Here is a 20,115-nt window from a genome sequence, read left to right on the forward strand (position 1 = left end):
GGAGAATGGCTCCCTTCCCTGGTCAGAGCCCCTAAATCATGGACACCTCTGGCCTTTTCTTCTCTGGATTTCACACTCACAGGCCCCACCACCGAGGGGTGCCTGGGAGGAGCATGTGTGCCACAGGGAGAGATCTTGGACTCCATAGTAAACAACTGTGATGGGGGTGGGTGGGAGTGGGGAGGCTGTGAGGAGGTTTGAAGAGGCAATGGGGTGCAAGTCAGAAGACCTGGGTGGGGGCCAGTCCCGGTGAACTCTCTGAGTGGGCAGTTCCTGCCTCCCTCCTCTGGGCCTCAGTTTTCCCATCCATCCACCAAGGGGGCTGGACTCCAAGGTCTTTAAATGTCCTAAGAGCTTGAAAGATTCCATTCTCTTCTCTGAATCTGCCCAGGGGGAGGCCTTGGGGGCTGGGGCACAGGCAGGGGCTGAGAATTCCATAGCAATTTGCATGTGAAAGCATGTTACTGCCATGGCTATTAATGTGTGGGGGGAGACTGAAGACAGGGCAAGGACAGCTAACTGTCAGGCTGGCTGGAAGGGCCCAGGCAGCCTAGGGTGGGGGGGCAGCCCTGAGGTATGCCCAGGGAGGCTGAACAGCCACACTCAGTATGCAAGGGTGAAACTCCTGGACCTTTCAGCCTCCACTCAGCCTTGAGATGCCCAGTTCTGGGCCCAGGCCTTGCAGATGCCACCAAGTTGTTTTGTGGAATGAATGGCTTCAGAGCTGTGTGAGGTGTGCAGAAGAAGGGCGCCCAGGGAAAGGGGTGGACTGTTAGTGCATTTTCAAGGTCTGCTTTGCACCAGGTCTAAATCTCCCAGGACAGTAATAGTTTCCTTAGGTTATACTGTGTGACTTTAGTAATTGCCTTGTGTAAACTTACACAGTTTGCCGATATAAATATAGTGTATATATAGGTTTGTTTGGTTCACTCGAGGATGTGTTGTCTCTCTCCCTCTCCCTCTCTCTCATACATACATGCATTCTTCTGGGGATTCTGGGAGAACAAAGCCATAGTGTGTGAGAAAGGCAACCTGCCCTAGCCCGTGAGGCAGGAAGCTGGTTCCTAGGCCTGGCTCTGTATTATTCTCTGCTTATCCTTGGTTAAATCCCTGTAGTCTCTGGGCCTCAGTTTCCTCATGAGGACTTTGGTGTAGAAAGGAGCTCTTAGAAAAGTCCTAGCTGTATCATTTCCAGTCCCTAATTTCTCAGATTCTACTAAGCAGCCAGGAAGGCAGCTAGGGAGGCCAGGCCTCCAGCCAGCTTGTCCCCTTGAAAGTAAGACCTCCAGAATCCAGCCAGGATGCAGGCATGGATCCCAGGATTTCCTTGGGTTTCTCCTGGAACCTGGTACTGAAAAAGCCACACAGAGCCTCTCCCTAGGGATTGGCCAGAGAAAGGAGGAAGCCCCTTCCCTCAGAAGCCAGCTCCTCACCCACCACCTCTGGATAGGCTGGGGGAGCCCAGGCATGGAGCCACAGTGACAGCCCAGGGCTGAGGACACCTCTGTTAGTCCTGGCAGCTTCTACCTCCAGGCTTTGGGAAATGTTGATCTTGGGTATATGTTGCCCAGGAACCTGGGCCAGAGCCAGAGCTGCAGGATAACTTTTTATGCAGATGTATAAGAACCTTGCAAAAGGCCAGTTTGGGGCAGTGATGATAGCAACAGCCAGATCCTGGGGTTCACTCTCAAAGCAAGAAGAGCTCCAAGAAGCCCCAAGCCAGACTGTCCCCTCTCATTCTTTACAGGAGAAACAACAGGTGCTTACTGGGTGCCAGGTATTCAACGTTTGTTGAAAAAAAAATAGGTGAATAAATGAAAGACTAGCTTTAGAACCCAAGTTTTTAATCCATGTATCTTCCATTCTGCCTTTCACATTCCTACCACCCAGTCACCATACAAGGAGAATCGAGTTAGCTAAGCGCTTGAAGACCTTTCTAGAATAAGGGGTCCCTGGGACCTCACCTATCTTGTTTATCCAGTGTCCAGATCATGGATGGGCATACAGCAGATGTTCAGTAAATACTTTCTGAATAACTCTAATACCACTCTCTCAACCAGTCAGGGAAATTAAGGCCCAGTGGGGCAAGAGACCTGACTGCCCTTGCCTAAAAGAAGTCATGGCAGAGAAAGGACAGATCCTCAGGTGTCCAGCCTCTCGGTTCAGGGTCCTTTGTGGCAAAGGCATCTACTCTCCCATCTCCTTTCACAAGTTCCTCATTTTTCACAAACCCCAGCTTTCCCTTCTTTCCTTTCTCTTTGCTAGCTGGATAATTAGCCACTGGAAACAGACCCTATAATCACTGTCTCCCCATTGCCCTTGAATTGCTTTCATTTTGGGCTCTGTGACCCCTATTCCCGGTGGGGGCTGTCTCCCCCTCAGCATCTCCCAAAGGGGTAGCCAACCTAACAAGGACCAGCTGGGGTCCCAGCCCTTCAGATCCAATGGCCAGCTGTACTGGAGGCCGGCAGCAGATGGGCTAGGAGGGTCCCCAGGCAGGCTGGGGCTGACTCAGCTGGGGTGTCAGAGGGACTGTGACGTGCCCAGGCAGAACAGGAGGCCAGCCAGGCAGGCAAGCAGGCAGGCAGGCCGGATTTCCGAGAGTGATTGATACCAGGTGGCTGGAGGGCTGCTTGCTCAGCAGCCCAACCTAGGATGGCCTCAGTTGGGTTACCTGGGTTCTTCAACCCACCTTTATGACTCTTGCTTTGAGGGTGCTAGGCCATCCACATCCCTTGTGCCTCAGGGAGGCCTCCTGGGAGCTTAAAACAGACTGGTACAAGGTTACATGAGCCTTGGCTTTCCAGCCTTATAAAGCCCATTCCTCCAAGGAAACTGAGGCCTGGCTAGTGTCTGCTCAATTTGGTTTCATGGGTAAAGTGGGTTCAGCTTTCAGAGGAAGCCAGGCAGCCCCACCCTCACCCGGGAAGCATCCTCTATCCCTGAGTCACCAGGAGCTTGGGCCCAGCTGGGACAGTAAGGAGAGGGAAGGGTGGGGCAGGTCTGGGGCCATACTCCTGGAAGCTCACACCATCTGCCTTCAGCTAGCTAAGCCTGCTTCCTCCCTGACCCAGACAGATGGGAAGGGAATAGGGCTGGGAGTAGGGAGGGCTCCTGTTCCTCAAGATCTCCAAGGAAGCAAGAGGTAAGAAGTAGGGGAATGAAAAGAGGGGGAGTCATGCCTCTTACTCTCAAGAAACTGCTATCTGCTCATGGTATAAAAGGCCTTGGGCTGGAATCCTAGTGTCCCTGCTCACTTGTACAAGTTACAGGTAGGGCCTCAGTTTCCCCAACTCGAACATGAGGCAAATAATTCCAACCTGCCACCCTCTCAGATCAAGTGTTTAATAAAAGTGATAGGCATTAGCCCAGTGAAGGACACTATCCACAAGGATAGCACCACAGTGTGATCAGTACAGTGTGGGCACCGAGCTTAATTCAACACCAGCCAGTGAGCCCACACCGAGCACAAGCTCCTGGGCTGTCCCTGGGCTGTTTGGTGCACTGTCCCAATCTTCTTTCAACCTTCCTCTTCCAATTTTACTTTACATTCCACTGCTTACTCCTAGGGCCCCCAGGAATTCCATGCCCCACCTGTCTGGCAAGGGCAGCAGGTAGCCTGAACCTGGGGGGAGACACTAAAAGGCACTCAGTTGGAGAAGTCTAGGAGGGGCTCACCCAGCCTGTATCCAGCTCTACTCAGTTGGAGGCACTGATCTGGCCTGAAGCAGTGCTTGTTAGAGACCCCAGCCTGAAGCCCTCACTCTGGGCAGGTAATCAAACAGCAGAGGCCCCATCTGATTTAGGCACTTCCTTTGGTTAATGAGAAACCAAATAAACAGCCTCTGCCCAAGCTAGCTCCAGGAGCACCCCAGCCCAACCCTCCTCTAGCCCAGCCTCCCTTCCCTCTGCCTGCAAGTCCCCTAGCTCTCCTCTCCCTTCCTTCTCCGTGTGCTCTCCACTTCTCACAGACCCCGGCCTGCTCCATGGCTGGTTCTCTGAGGCTTCTTGCTCTAGATTCCTTACTTACCTTCCCCTTCCTTCCACCTCCTTTCCTCTATGGCCTTCTTACCCAGTTTTAGCTGCTGAAATCTCACTTGCCTTCCTTCCTCCCCTGACATCTGTCTTAGCCATCTCCACAGGGAGTCTTCTCACAAGACCCACAGGCGGCTCCAGGCTGGAGCAGGGAGGCCCCAAGCCCTGACCGTCTGCAGCCCTACCGTGGGATAGAGGCCAACTCCTCTTCAGGGCCCTCACCAACCAAGTTACTCATCAGCCTGTGGAAGGGAGATGGAGTGCTCAGGGCTGCCCTAACCTGAGGGTTCCCACTGCCAGTCAGCTCTGGTGTGGCCAGCTCTGAACACGGGAGAAGGAAGATGATTCTATCTGAGAGGTGAATGCAGTGGCTGGAAGCCACCAGTACCTGGTAGGCCGAGGCTGAGACTCAGGTCTTAGGAAGTTATTTCTATCCACTTTCAGCTTCCTGAGGCAAGGCAAGGCCAGACCTGCAAGCAGGTTCCAGATCTAGGTCCAGCCAGGTGGTGGCAGTATGTGTGGACACACTCAAGTCTCCGTGGGAACATCCCCTTCCCCATCAACTCTTTCTAGCTGACCCTGGTGCCAAACTGGGCAGATGCCTATGGCCTGTGCTCCAGAGGTGACAGGATGGGTGGGGAGAATGGTTCCAGGCTCCACGATAGCAGAACAAGAGGACAGAGAAACCTGGGCAGGGAGGAAGCAGCAAGCACAAAGCACAAGGCACTTGAAACATCTTACTCTGCTAGGACAGCTACCATCTTCTCATACCTGCCCCGATCACCCGTGGTTTAGGCACACATCACAGTGCCTGTGCATGTATGCACACACAGACACATGCACGCACGACGCATGCATACAAACACATACTCTTACACTCCCTTCCCCAACATCATGACACCATTTTACGCCCATTTCTCCATGTGGTTAATTTTTTTTTTAGTTCTCATTTTTTTCTAAGAAAAAAGCAACAAGAAAATAATTCAGAGTTTATACAAAACATCTTTACATTATTTTTTTCCAAAAAAGACTAGTATTTACACAAATGGCAACAGAAACAAAACAAAACAAAACAAAAAACCCTTCCGATTGCCACCTGGAAGGGGCTGGCTGTTCTGCTCCCTCTCCCACCTGGCACCAGGTTGGGCAGCTGGCCAGGAGGCAGTGTGGAGGTGGATGGTTGTAAGGCCCAGCTCCTTCCATGGCTGCTCTGGGAGTGCCTCAAGGTATACTCCAGTGGCAGTCTGTTAGCAGCTGTGCTGGCAAGGAGCTGGGGTCAAAGTGCACAGCGGGCAACCCTGGGCAGACTCTTCCTCTTTCCAGGCCCCAGCCCATGACTGGAGGGTGGGGAGGGGCAGTCGGGGTCAGGTTGGGCATGGGGGGGCACCCATCTGTGCTAAATTCCAGAAAAGGAGCAGGTCACCTGGCCTTATTACCCACTAGGTCTTCACCTTGGGCCTCTGTTTCCCCACTGGGCCAAAGAATGCCAAAGGTAAGGAGAGAACAGGATGGCGGTGGGGAACTCCCAGCTCTGCAGGGCAAATAGCCACCTGGGCACCTCACCTCCCTCCACCCCCCATGAAGTCATCTGCCTGCAGCAGCTCTCCTGTTCCCCAGGCAACAGCCAATTAAGACATTAATTACCGTGGGAGTGAGGGAGGCAGGAGATGCCCAAGAATCCCAAAAGGAAAGGGATTTTATTTTTCTTTTTGGTGGAAGGGTGGCAGCCACTACCCCACTGCCAGGATCAGCTCTGTAGAAGGAGGGAGGGTGGTACACTTTGCTCAGTAGCACTCTCCCTTGTGGGTGTGGCCTGCCCTCCCCCACCCCCTGAAATACCAAGGAGTCTATAAAAGCAATGCCATTCTCTGCTTCCTGGCTGGCCATATCCTGCCCCAGGCCCTCTTATACTGGGTCAAGCCAGGCTCAGAAAGCCTGAGGAGCTGCCTTGTATATTTTTCCATTTTTCTTCAAAAAACAGATGAAAATGAGTTGACAGCTAAAAAATTGAACACAAAAGCATTAAAAACAGTGATGATAGTGGACGAGCAGTCCTAGGAGGGGGAAAGGGAGTTAGGGAAAGGGCAGGGCCAGGGGGCCATCTCCCTGCCTGCTGTCTATCAGCGTCCAACCCTGCCCTCCAAGAAAGGGTGCCCCCACCGAGCCCAGAGGCCTGGCCAGAGGGGGAAGGCACAAGAGCATGGGGTTTGAGGGCACAAGCACCCCCCTCCGAAGCCCAGGGGGCAGGGAAAAAGGGGGATTATAAAAGCCAAGAAACTACAAAACTAAATACAAAGGTGGGCACAGCTGGCAGGGGTGGGGTGTGGGGGGAAAAGGAGCGGTCCAGTCCAGGCCTTCTGTCCCTCAGGGCCCAAGGCTGTACTGGGCACTCAGACTTTGTAGTAGATGTTCGCCGGGCTCTGGGGTGGCATCTCCTGGACGATGTAGACGGGGTGCCCATAGTCTCCACTCACCTTCTCATAGTGGGGGCAGTAGTTGTTCTCTGTAGTCCGTAAAGGGATGATGATGTCACTGGGCTCAGTGCCCGTGGTGCCACTACCCCCCTTGGGACTGGCCAGGGTACTGAGTGAGAGGGCAGCTGCCCGCTGCTGTGTGTGCTTGCGATGCCGCTTGCGCAGCTTTAGTAGTAGAACCGTCAGGAAGATGATGATGAGCAGGAAGATGACACAGCCGGCACCAACGGCTGCAAACAATGCCACCTTGGAGTTGAAGAAGTTGTCAGGGTCACTGCTGCTGCCCCCACTTGCACCTGGGCCACTCTTCTCTTCCTGGTTCACAGTCTCTGAGAAGGGGGAAGGCCAAAAACCATCAGCCAGGGAAAGATGACACAGCCAACACTGACAGCCATAAACAATACCGCCCTGGAGTAGAAGACATTGTCAGTGTCCCTGCTGCTGCCCATATTTGCCAGGGATACATGGCAGATCTTAGGCTGGGCCAAGCCTGCATTTCATCAGAGACACAAGTAAGCAATGGCTTCTCTGTAGGAAACACCTATATATGCTCACCATGCTTGCCATCAGAGTCACCCTGGGGTCCCCGACCAGGGGCCTGTGTGGCTGTCTTGACAGTGTTGTGTGCCTCCTTGCTGGGCTGGCTGGTAGTCAGCTGCTCAGGTGTCACTGCATTGGGATCTGAGGGGAGGGAGAGGACAGGTGAGAGGGAGGAACTCTGCCAATATAGGGTGGCCAAGAATGGCCTTCACATTAGTCCCCGGCAATTCTAACCGTAGGGCCCCTCCCCTGCTCCCAGCACCCACCCCTAGGCCTAACAGAACCCTCAAACTGGGTACTCACCTTGCCCAACCTTCATGATGATCTTCATTGTGCGTGTATGGCACACACCACCCTCCCGGTTCTCCAGCCCTTCCAGGCTCCCATTGGATGTTGCTACAGGAGGCCAGAGCAGTCAGAGAAGTTGGGAAGGGGGAAAGTTCTGCATCATTACCCAAAAACCCAAGGGCTGCCCTCAGACACCAGGGCAGAACTGGGGCAAGGAATGACAAGCAGCTCCCACCTACCCATGAACCTTTCTACTTCCCTCCTTCGTGCTAAGAAGAGAGCAGCCCAGTTCAATCAGGCCAAGAGCGAGCCTGTCCTCCAGAGGAACTGCTTCTTTCCCATGATCAGGCCGTGGCCCCTCTTTTCTTGAGGGCGATGCTAAGGTACGCCTTCTCAATGAGAGATGCTGCTCAAAGGTAAAGCAATGGGAACCAGCATCATGGGACAGGCTTCTATACACAGTGGAAGGAGATCTAGATTAGGAGTCAGGAGAATTGGGCTAGAGTCCCAATCCTATCTCCAACTTCCTGTGTAATAAGGCAAGAAGCCTGGAGCCTCAGTTTCCCAAGAAGAAAAAGGCAGAACAGATTCCAAGGGCTCTGCCAACTCTGCCATTCCCAAGATTAGCTCTTAGTGGGCAAACAAAAGGAGAGAAAGCAATACGAACTGGAGGCCTCTCCACCCAACCCTTGGAGCCAAGGCAAGCAGGGGACAGGCCATGTGGTGACTGTTGGGGCCAGAATTCCAAGGCCACACTGAGAGAGAGCATGCTAGTCTTCAACGGGCAGGGCCTTAACTGTGTGTGATATCACTGCACCACACCGAAGCTCCCACTGCTGCAGGAGGGGAGAGAGCCATGCCCAGGAAGAGAGTGCCACACCATGAGAGGGGACTCACAGGTAATATAGTAGTCATGGTGCTTTTTGAACTCCAGGCCCATGTAGTTGGGGCTGAACTCCTGGAACTTGATGGTAAAGCGAATTTCCTGCTCTGGCCTGTTGCAGGTGACCAGCACATTGGGGTCGAGCACGGTACTGCAGGTAGCTGCCTGCTCTGGCCGCACCAGGTACAGCTTGTAGTACTCATAGGGCCTCCCTGCTTCTGCTCGGGGACAGATGATGTCCAGCTTGTCTCCAATCTTCGGGTAGATCACCAAGCCCTTCCCACTCAGAAACCTGTCCGGAAGGAAGGAGATGGTCAGCCTCAGGATTGAGGGGTTTCAGGCCATCCCAGAATCAGGAGAGTGACAGTGAGGGCCAGGCTGGGCCTACTGGGTGGAGATGGAGAGGGCAGCCTATGTGCCCTTCCTCCATCCTCAAGCTGAGGGTGGAGAGAGAGAACCACACTGCCAGCAGGGTGTAGAAGGGGTGGCCCATGAGCAAGGCTGCTAGGCTCTAAGTGGTTGGCAGGGTGGGGCACTGCCTACCTGGGGGAGCCCTTTGTCCTAATGTGGCATTTCCACAGGGGGCTGACGTGGCCAAATGGGCTGAGTACCAAGGTGTCATGCCCAGGCTGCCTGGAGGTGCCAGCCCTGTCCCTCTACCCCCGACACACTCACATTCCTTTATGGCCTCTGTTACCTACCTACACAGATACAGTTACAGACACACACACACACACACACACACACACACACACACACGCGCGCGCGCACACAGAACAAGTCTAAACATGCCTTAGCCACCACCCCCACAACTCCCAGTTAAAGGCTGGGGAGCTCAACCTGTCCAGGATCCCATGCCTTTTCCCCCACTCTTGCTAATCTTGAGCATGATGGGGCGATAAGAACAGGCATTGCCCATAGCTAAAGGGATGATGGTTGTAGTCTCTGGCTAGGTGCAACTCCATACTACTGGCAACCCACCTCACCCTCGTAATGCGAGAGCCTGAATCCCTGTACAACCAACCAGTCTCATTCCTAAGAAGAGAGGGAAGGAGGAAAGCGGCCCAACCAGGGACAACAGATCATATAAGACAGGACCTCAGGTACTCCACTCATTCGTGTTCTAACCCCTCACCTCCATACCACTCCTACTGCTGATCACGAGAGCAGATGGACAAATGTCTTTTGGGCCAGAGTTTATGATCTAATCTAGAAGGCCAGGCACTGGAAGAAAGAAGGGGAGGCCAGCTGCCCAGGGACACCTATTCATAGACACTGTCCTTGCCTAATCATACAGTAAGAAAGTGGAAGTATGGTGGCCATTTCTGAGCCTGGTCTAGCTAGAGCTGAGAGCAAGGCAGTAGTGTGTAGGAGGAAGAACACAGGCTTTGCAATCAGACTCCCAGACTAGGCTTTCACTAGCTCTGCAACTCCCCTGGGAGTCAGTTTCCTCACTTATAAACTGGGGTGGTAAGAGCCCCTACTTCCAAGGTTGTAGAAGGGAGGCAAAGCAGCATATGGGGAGCACACTAGGTGCTCAATATGTTTGAATCCTTCTTAGAAATTATTTGCTAAGAGGCAGAAGATTAGATACTAACACTAAGTTCTTATGAGCCTAGTCTTGTTTCATCCACTGGAAATAGTGAAAATACAGCCCCACTGTCAAGGACTTTATTGTTTGATTTGGCTGAGAAAAGGAAATGAACCATGTTCTGGTGATAGACAGCTCCAGACAATCTGTATGAGGATGGTATTTCAAACAGCCAGGGCTGGAGACAATGAGAGGAAGGAGATGGTCCATCTGACCAGGATGGTCAGAGATGGTTCCATAGAAAGAGCAGGATACAGCCAGGCATGGCAGCGCATGTCTGTAATCTCAGCATTTTGTGAGCAGAGGCAGGATGATCACAGGTTCAAGCCAAGCCTGGGTAACTTAGCGAGACCCTGTCTCAAAATAAAAAATGGCTTGGAGTGTAGCTCAGTGCAAAGGCCCTTGGCTCAATTCCCAGTACTGAAAAAGAAAAGAAGAGGAAAAGGAAGAGGAGGATAATGGTGGGTCCCGGGTGAAAAATAAGATGTTAACACAGAGCAAGACTGAAGAGCAGTGGCTGGTCCAGCTTGGCTAGGAGAGGTAGAGAGGAAGAAAAGAGGTGGAGATCAGGTAGGGCTAGACTAAGGTCTCAAGGACCACGACAGGCAAGTGTGGGTCTCATCTCACTGCTGACAGACCCTCTAGCAAGAGGGATATAATGGAGAGCTGAATGCAGTGCTTGCAGAAAATGAAGCTGCAGGATCACACAGCTATGTTGGTGAAGAATACCAGCTCATAGGTTATTACCATCATCTGGGAAGAGGGCCAGTGGGACAGTGGGGACAAGCAATAAGGGCCCACTCTGGGCAAATGCCTTCATCAGAATCCCCATTGAAGGCAGGGAACTGAAATCTCACTAGGCAAGGAGAAGAATTAACCATGTGAAGCAGATGAGGAAAACCAGCCCTCCTTCCATGTCAAGTGATACTCTGTGAAGCTGGGAGCTATCATTTTGAGGCACAGGAGGGTAAAAGCCAGAATGGGATGGCCTTCCCCTTAGCACCTAACTTTACATTTCTACAGGGGCCAGAAAGGAAGCAGACATGGGACAGAAGTCCAAATAAACATTTGAGAGGGAATGCCCCTACTCCATGCACCATACAAAGCCCACAAATTTCACAAAAGCTTCTGTAATTCCGAAGCCGTTTTTCACTTTCCATTGCTCATACTGGTTTGGTCCAGATGGCAAGAACAGACTATTCCTAACATTGTAGAGCCTAAAGGAACTGTAGAGTCCTATGGAGTCCAGATCCTTCAGATGAGGGAATGATCCGATGAATGTTCCCATTGAAAAGAGATGCTCAAAGCCAATGCCAAGGGCCTAACCCCTATGATAATTCGCTAGGGATCTAAGGGAACCTAGACCATTGGTTGATTCTTACATAGTTACACCTCAACCTGTTAATGTCGCTGCACAGAGAGCCTACAAGGGAGACAGACCAGCTGACCTTTCTAACCACTTGGTCTAGCGCCCAGGATTGGAACATGGTTTCTAGCTAGTTCTTCTACCTCGAACCCAGAGACATTAAAGAATCAGATGTCTACATGGTGAGGGAGGGGGAAGAAGAAAGAACTACTGCCCCCAACGCCCCTCAGAGTCTCTTCAACCTCAGTGAACAGACTTCATAGATATTCATCAGTTCATTTGCATAGCAGCTGGCAAAGGGAAACTCACCTTTCCCTAAAGAGCAGAAAGAAGAGGAGCCCGATGAGACCTGTAGTCCCTGACCCTGATCCCTCACACAAGTACCTTCTTAGCATCTTTCCCCAAGTGGACAAACTTCATCTAAGCCCACAATAAGTCCAAGAAAGTGTGAGGGATCACAAGGGGTGGGCATGTAGCCAGTGAGACTGAAGCCCAAAACCAGGTACAACACCAGTGATACTTCATAGGGGGATCCTAGGTCTCCCCTTTTTCTCATCAGGTTAGGAATAGAGGGTAGGAAAGGAGGAAGAAGGGATGTCTCCAAGTTAAACTCTATCCCCTACCTGTGAAAAACCGCTACCCTCCCCCTATTATCAAGCCAAGCTTTCCTGCCTGGGGCCACCCCCAGACAAAACCCTTTTCTGGAAAATAAGAGGATTGACATGGCCCAGCAGGAAGCCCCAAGCAGGTTGCCATGGTAACCCCTGAAGCCTTCCCTCTGGAGCTCTGATAGTCCTGGGACCCCAGGGAGCCACCCTAGGGAGTAAAAGGACTTGGAGGAGGCCCTATGAACTATTCTAGCTCCTTTCTTATGGCCTGCTGCTTCCCCTCCACCCTGAGATTAGAAGTGCCACCATGATTGCTCAAAAGGATCCTGGGACATGAAAAGTCTACAAGATCTGGGGATGGTAGCCCCCAAGACCCTGGACTAGTCAGACACCAGTGGACCCCTGCCAGTCTCCCCACCCCCTGCATCCTTTGCCCAGATGAGCTCGTCTCACCTTACAATACTATCTACAGAGGGGAGAGCTTGCAGGTGGGACAACCACACCCAAAAAGCTGCCCATGACCCACCAGGTCTACACTACCTTTCCTCCCACCCCTCCCTCGGCCCTAACAAACTGTGGTCAGAGAGGGGAGCCTAATCTCAGGCCATGCACATCCAAGTTGGTGGAAGATTCTAGCTACAGACTTGTTTTGGTGACCCTAACACTACTGTGCCCATACCTTCAGGGTGGTAGGACCAGCCTAGACCCCCAAGCCAGAGATCAAGCCTGCTCTCATCCAGCTAGGGTGGGGAGCCCCCAAATTAAAGGCTCCTCTCTCACTTGCCCAGCTCTGTCCAGCTCCACCCAGCCCCCGAGGCGGCAGGAACAGGCCTGGCGTGTCCCAGCAGTGCCCGCCCAGGCGTGGGTGGGCAGGTACAGCAGCTGGGTCCTGGCACACACACAGCTCTGTCGGAGGCAGGGAAGCCAGGAGAGTCCCAGAGGAAGTCACCTCCCCACCTATGTGAACTATGCTCTCCCTCTGCCTAACCTAGTGTCCACTGGGGGGTTAACACCCCTTCCCGTTGTCTGCTTTCCATGGGGTGCCTGAGAGGGAAAGATTCCTGACCCAGACAGAAACCAAAGGAGCTACTCAGAGCTCAGAGGAGAGTGCCAGGCAGTGAGTTGGCTGCCTCTGGTTCAGGTCACTGGAGCAGCCTGACCTTAGAGGTAGGCCTAAGAAAGTTAAATGAGGAAGCCAGAACATGGCTCACCTCACCCAGACAGAGCCTGAGTCACAAGGACAAATGCATGCACACCTGTGAGATGAAAGGAGAACCCAGGGGCAGCAGGAGCCAGCACCTCTTCCCAAACCCCACCTTGAATTCCTATCTCTCCCAGATTTCAAGGCAGCAGGATGGTACACAAAGAATGACACACAGCACAGCTCTGTTCCCTTTAACAAGTCACTGACTGACCTCTGACATGTCATTTCCCTTTTCTGGGCCTGTGCCTCAGTATCTGGAAAATGGAACCGAATACCTACTTCCCAGGGCTGTTGGGAACATCTGATGAGATCATATATGAGAATGCATTGTAAGTAGCAAGGTGCTGCCTGCTTATTAGCATACCAACCACAGTATCGCTTAAAAGTAGAAGCTGAAAGTGCTTACCCCTCTGGGTGCAGCACCCTGACCCAAAACCACTACTGTCCATGGGGCAAGGATCTCAAAACATTTCCCCACCTCAGTTCCCCTAACAACCACAAGGTGGACCCTCCCCCAAACCTGGTATTCCTATGGCAACGTCAGCAGCCTCCTGGTTGGCCCACTCTCCCCATAGTCCTAACCCCCTCAAGAAAACAGTGATGCACAGTAGTATCCAGGGCCCACTCGTCCCTTCACCTGAGCTGGTAAGGCAACAAAAAGCCCAAGGGAAAAAAGGCAAGATTCAGTCCCCACCTCAGCCTTGCGAGGGCCCTTCTTTCTCTGGCCTAGCTGCCCTGAGGAGGGGCAGGGAGGCAGGGCAACAGGAACAGCTGGGTTCCCATCACTCTCAGCCCCTGCCTGTGGCTGATCAGCCACAGAGCAGAAGAGGTCAGGGCCCCTAGCCACTCCAGAAAGGGGCCCTTTTAGCTGGTCTCCCCAGGACTATAGAACAGCTGTGAGGGGGCTGGGGGACCAACACTTTGGCTTGTAGCAGGCAAGTATGTGTTGGGGTCAGCAGCTGCCTCCACCCATACTCCAGTTAAGGGTCTCGAACACCAAGCTGAACCCCTACCCTTTGAGGGAAGATCTGTAATGTGACTACAGGCATATTCCCAATCCCTGGAGGTGAGGGAACCTGAATGGGGGGCAGGAAGAGGTCAGAACAGTACTGAGAGACTGAACTACAGCAGCTGGACTTGGCTAAGGACTCAAGTGTGAGGTCTGCTGGCTGCCCCAAGCTCCCGGGGGGGTGGGGGGAAGGGGAAGGCTGGAGGGGAGGCCACCCTGGGACCATTTAGTCCACAGCCCCCCACTCAGTTGTGCAAGCACACACTCTGGTTGCCATCAAACTCATCTCCCCACCCTGGGCTCTTGGGGCAGGTAGAAGAAGCTCTTGCCACTCAGGGATGACCACAGTGGCAGAAGGCTCCAGCACTAATTTGGGTGAGAGGCCAGGAAACTTGAACTGGTCCTTCTGGCTTTTCTTCCCAGTTAGGGCTGGGGCTTCATGCCCTGGAACCTGGAAGCAGACCCCAAGTCCCAATTCTTTATTTTGATTTTTTTCCCAAGGAGGAAGCAATTAAGCAGGGTTTATAGGCACTGGGAGATTTTTTTGGTGTGTGTGTATGTGGGGGGCGGGGTGGGGTGGGGGTTGCAAGCTCCTGAAGGGGCTGAGCAGAGACCAAAAGCCAGGAGAAGATGAAGGGAGGGAAAAGAGAAAATGAGCCTGCGACGGAGAGCACAGGCATGTTCGAGAAACAAAAGGACTTGAGAAAAAGAGGCAGAATGTGACTAAGAGTGAGAGGGAGTGTGAGAAAGCAGGAGAGCAAGCAAGCCTAGCAGGCGGAGAGGGGAGGTAAAAGTGGTTCAGGGAGGCTACAGACGGTGAGAAGGTGACCAACATGGGCCTGAGAAGGGGAGCTCAGGCAGGACAGAGGCAGATAGACAGAGACAGTTTATTTGAAAAGCTGTGTCAGCCTGCAGGTTGGGTGTGGTGGCAGGGCAGCCCCAAGAGCTCCAGTGGAGCTGAGGGCAGTGCTTCCCTCCTGTCCTCCTGCCCCCTACTCCCAGCCAACACACACAGACAACCCTGCATTCCAGACCCCTGAGCCTACAAGGAACTTGGGGCGGGGGGCAGTGCACCAGGATAGGTCCTGGACAATTCCCAGGATCTTCTCAATTACAGGATGGAATTTGGGCAGGTTCTACTGAGTCCACAGCCACCCCCATCCCCACCTCGGAATGCTTGCCCTCTTTTTAAGGAGAAGGATAGGCAGAGGGGATACAACCTCCCCAAATCCATAAGCTAGTCCAGACCACGAAAGGCTCAGAACACAAAAAGGACGAGACTCAGATAGATCCTGTTTCTCTCAGTGCCCTAAACTCTGCAGGATGGCTCCTTTCCAGCTGTGGAATTAGACGCTATCTCTAGTTAGAGACCCGAGAGAGCAATTAGGTCACTCCCATGAGCCCCTAGGATGGGCCACTCCAGGCAGATTTCAACTTAACGGGCTCAAAGCATTTCCAGCCTCCACCCTTACAGGGGAGAACTGGGCACTTCACGACCTTTTCCCCTGGGCTCATTAGCCCAGGGCCCTCAGACCATTTTGAGCCCCTGCAGTTAGCAAATCACTTCACCCAATTTGGCGTCTTGGTAGGAGAGAAAGTCTTGTTAGTCCTTTTCCTGGTACAAGGCAGAGCCCTTCACTCTGATCCTAGTTTAGTCATTCCACCGACCTGCAATAGCATCCTGTATCAACCCAAAGAGAACTAAAGAAGCCGTCTTCTCCCACTCCAGGGCTAATAGATGCACCAACCCCCTGGGACCCAGGACCTGGGACCCAAGAGGCCAAAGCAGGCAGGAGCCTGGGAAGTTAGTGGGGCACCCTGCAAGAGTGGACAGGAAGAAATTCCAGTTACAGGAATTGGGAAGCATGGATGGGGCAGGTCAGGGGCCCCCACTTTCCCAGTAAGTGGGGTTGTCCACACACTGTTGGGACCTCCAGAAAACAGGGAAGAGAGACTTTGACCCTGAGTTCCTACCTGAGTCCTGGCTGCAAAAAAAGGAAAAGGTCCAGAGGTCACAACAGGCCCAGCAACTCCCCACTAACAACCCACAAACCACTGAACCACCGCCCTAAAAGGTGTATGTGTTGTTTGGAGATGCGGGAGAGTTGTGAAGGGGAAGAATCTCCTTTAAATCACTGTCCCCCGCCCCAAAAAACCTCTGGGAGAAAGCTAAGCACTACTGTTCGATCTGAGGGACACAGAGTGGGGGGACTAACGGAACCTGCCTGGGCAGGAATCGTTCGTTCCCCACCCAACTCCCTCGCCAGCTGCGCCGCCACTCTTCGCTTCGGCGGGCCTCCGAAGAAGCTCTGCTGAGGGCTCCATTGGACCCCCGACGGGCGCTGGACAGAACCCCCCCCACACACACACACACAACCCTTCTCCCACTCCGCCCCTCTCCACCGCCGCCTTTGTGAGCCTGGGAGCGGCGCCCGCCTTTCTACTGCCCCGGCAGGGAGGGGGGGCGGTATGAAGAGACACCAAAGCCAGAGAAGCAAACAGGGAAGAAAGAGAAAATGAAAATGGGAGAAGCCAGAATAGAGATGCAGGCGCTGCTTGCTACTCGCCCAAGGCGCCCGATCCCGCGCGCCTTCCCCTCACAGCTAAGCAGATGAGGAACCGGTATTCCGACCTCGTCCCCCGCCCAGGTCAAGCTCGACCCCAGAGCGGCTTCGGACAAAAACCACCACGTTCCCAGGGGCCCCGGAGGGGGCTGCGTTCTCGCCCCCCCCCCCAGCTCTGGGGTGGGCTCTGGAGCACCCGGACTCCCTAGCTCCGCCTGCTGCGACCCTCTCGAGTTGACCTGAGACGCGCGAAGGCGAGGGCCGGGAAGCCGGGGGATCAAAACCCGGCCAAGTGCCCCCACCCACCCCGCCGCACCCTGCCCCGTCTGCCCTCCAGAAAACACTAGAAAAAGCAGGAGACAAAATGGGGCGCCGCTCCTCCTCCGACACCTCCTCACGCGCACTCGGGGGCGCACAGCCTCACCCCGAAGGAGTGTCTCCCACCCCTAGGGACCCGAGCAGATAAGTTACTCACTTAGGGTTGAGGGAGCTCCAGGACACGGGCTCCAGGTTCTTGGCCAGCGGCGTGGCGAGTCGGCACAACGCCAACACGACCATCGCCACAAGCCACTTGCCGAGCCAACGCTGCCCAGGCCGGGCCATCTTCCCGGGGGCAGGCTGCACTTCGGGATCCCCTGGAGCCTACTCAGCAAAGCTCGCCTCGCCTTCCCGTGCCGCTCTGCAATCGGAGCCACTCAGGCGCCCATCCTCCGAAGCCGCTGGCCTTGAAGTGCTCCCCTCCTGCCGGCTTCGGTGTCGCTCTTCTCCGCCCAGCCGGCCAGGAGGATTCACTGGGCAGGCGTCCCCAACCTGGGCATGGGCTGCGGCCTCCGAAGGCTCGCTCCTCTGGCCTCTCCGCCGCACGAAGGGTGATGGGGGCTCTGCGCCCCCGGGTGATCTGCTTGATTCCGCTCGGCTCCCCGAGACTGTTTGGGACTGCGCGCCCTCTCCCCGACGGGGTCTCCCCGCGGAGGACACGGTGGCTGTCCCAATGCCTCAACCGTCCTGGGACTAGCGTCCCTGGGAAGAAGTGGGGGTCTCCCCACAATGCGAGCTCGGTCCCCAGGCTCCCGACTGGGTCGCCCTGGCACGGGCTCTGTTCCTTCGGACTACACTGCACTCCGGGCTGCGAGTCCCCCGACAGCTTCTACTTCAGCGCGGGCCCCGTTCAGTGTACTTAAAAGAGCGGTAAGGCGCTGCCCAGGGAGCCAGGCCCATCAGTTTGCGCCTCTGAAGTGTCGGCCGGCTGGCCCGGCAGCCCCGTTGCTGAGTCGCTGCTCCCCGGCTGTTGAGCCCGAGGGTCTGTGGCCAGCGCGAGCCTCACACACCTCCCACTGCTGTCCAGCGCGCATAGACTCCCTCTGCTACCGCTATGCTATCTACTCCCCTGCTCAGGCGAACGCAAAGCCAACCCTGCTTCTCCTAGCCAATAGCAAGCTCCGTGACGGGGTCCTTGCCCCCATGCCACGCCCCCAGAGCGGGAAGGGGGCGGAGTTTCAGGGAGCTCTTAAGGACGCGGAGCTCGCAAGGGAGCCAGTCTGAGTGTGTGGCTCCTGCGGTTAGGGTTGGGTCTCCCTTAGTTCCTCTCCCAGAGCGAGCTGTCTGTGAGAAGTTGGCGCTTCTGAAGAGCTGCCGGCCTCCTCTTCTCCCCGCACGTCATGTCTGGTCAACACCCTGGTCCACTGACCTGGGCCAGCTAGCCCTGTCCGAAGTTCCTCAAGAAGCTACAGTACTTCCATTCTTTTACACATCCACACCCGCGCCTAAACATGAGCCCTGAAGTCCTGCTCTGTGCCCTCCTTCATGGCAAAAGCAGCCTTTCCAGTCCAGTCTTAGGACTTTGGTGGTCTTTTCTTCTTTGGCTGTCGAAAAGCTCGGTCAGTTTGCACTGAACACAACAGCGGTAGCAGTGGGTGGTTGTGACTCTGGAGGCTTATGTACTGGATGGGTAAGGTCAGACTGCTTGCTCCTGGACCTATCACACGTAGGGCTCTTATGAGATTTTCCTCTTTCGCCTTCGAAACGCATTGTCTGCGTTTCAAAACAAATGCGGTAGCACTGTGTGCTGGGGGGCTCAGGAGCCTCCAGAACTGGGTGGGTAAGGACAGCCTGTCTGTTCCCTGCCCCATCTTACTAGGGCTCTGATGGACTTTCCTCTTTTCATCCTCAAAGAGCGCCGTCTGTATTTCAAAGCCAAAGAGGTAGCGGTGGGTAGTAGAGACTAGGGAAAAGTACTCGTCCAGAGGGGAAGCGCATTCTTTTGCACCGGAGACCAAGCCTTCAGAATCTCAACTTTGAGTATTGTGGGACCGCCTAGGAGTATAGATTTAGAGTCCTGTCATGTGCAAGGCCCCGTGATAGGCAAACGGGTATAAGAAAGCACAAATAGGAAAAGGTTCAGGGCAGGAGCCTTTCGAAAAAAACAAAAGCGGGCATCCTGTCTCTGAGATGCCCAACTCCAGTCTCTTGGCTGGGTCTTTGTCTTCCAGCCTTGGCCCATTCTCTCCGCCCCTCCTTTCCTCTTTGCTTATAATTTGGCTCTATCCCATAGCGCAGACCCCTCCTGGTCTGATCCACTCTCCCTGGTCCGACCCTAGCAGACGTACCCACGTGCTAATGTCTCCCCCTGCTGGTGCTTGATAGCACTTTGCGCGCTGGGACAAACCGGGAGCTCCTACTGGAAGGCGTGGCCCGGCACACACGTTTGAATATAAAACAGGCGTAGCCTTGCCCCTTGTGCGGAGGGTGGGAAAGAACTAAGAGGAAGAACTTAGAGGAAGTTGGGATTGGCTTTGGGACTACCAAGGGTAGAAAGTCTTCCTGCTGCTCCTTTATGGAGATAATCAGGTGAGCAACATTCCCTAAGAGATCTACCATATATGCAGTTTGATTTCCATTCTCACTTAATGGGAGATTGAGCTACTGTGTTTCTCACTGCTTCCTCTACTGATCTCCGTGGCTGTATTTGGGGGAAAGTAAAAAGGAATATGCTGAGCCACTCCTACGTTCAGAAACGGAGGCTTGAGAGTGAGGTGACTCTGTGTAGGGTCTCCCTGCTCCCAGCTGCACTTAGCACTAGGGCCTAAGCAAGGAAATATAAGAACAAGGTACAAGGGGGCTCAGTGGCACAGTTCATACCTGTCATGTAGGAGATCCTGGTTTCAAACTGTAGCACTGCAAAAGAAAACTCCAAGTCCACTGGAGTACTCCAGCTGGGAGACTAGGACCCCTGAAGTGCATGCCAGGATATCAAAATCTGAATATCCGCTGCTTATTGAGCTTATATGTCAAGAAACCATGTTTTTCTTTTCACCACCATTTAAAATGAGTTCCTCTATTCCCATTTTACTTAAGGGGGAAATTAAGCCTTAGAGGGAAGAAATGACACGTGAGGTCACTGAGCTGATCACCTAGTATGTCTGTTCCCCAAATATCTGCCCATTCCCTCTACCATACCGATTTGCAACATTTCCAGTCCCTAATGCTTACTTGCTTATTTGGTTCATTCCTGGTTAAAAGCTGGCTCATGCCTGGAAAGCAGCAGCCTCCAGCA

At 53.9% G+C, this 20,115-nt stretch overlaps 1 protein-coding gene across 1 annotated transcript; it reads right to left on the reverse strand.

Annotated features, from left to right (window-relative positions):
- Positions 1-5,012: 5,012 nt before the first annotated feature.
- Positions 5,013-17,925, reverse strand: Efnb1 (ephrin B1). Its single transcript, XM_004871771.4, has 5 exons — positions 17,038-17,925; positions 8,235-8,512; positions 7,353-7,445; positions 7,065-7,190; positions 5,013-6,838 (listed from the first exon to the last, which is right to left on the reverse strand). Exons 1-5 carry the CDS (start codon positions 17,163-17,165, stop codon positions 6,426-6,428), a joined length of 1,038 nt encoding a protein of 345 aa, XP_004871828.1. The 5' UTR covers positions 17,166-17,925; the 3' UTR covers positions 5,013-6,425.
- Between the last annotated feature and the right edge of the window lie 2,190 nt (positions 17,926-20,115).

Source organism: Heterocephalus glaber, unplaced genomic scaffold (assembly GCF_053883595.1).
Source record: "Heterocephalus glaber isolate CG9 unplaced genomic scaffold, H.glaber_assembly_v1.0 deba00001790, whole genome shotgun sequence".
NCBI lineage: Eukaryota > Metazoa > Chordata > Mammalia > Rodentia > Bathyergidae > Heterocephalus > Heterocephalus glaber.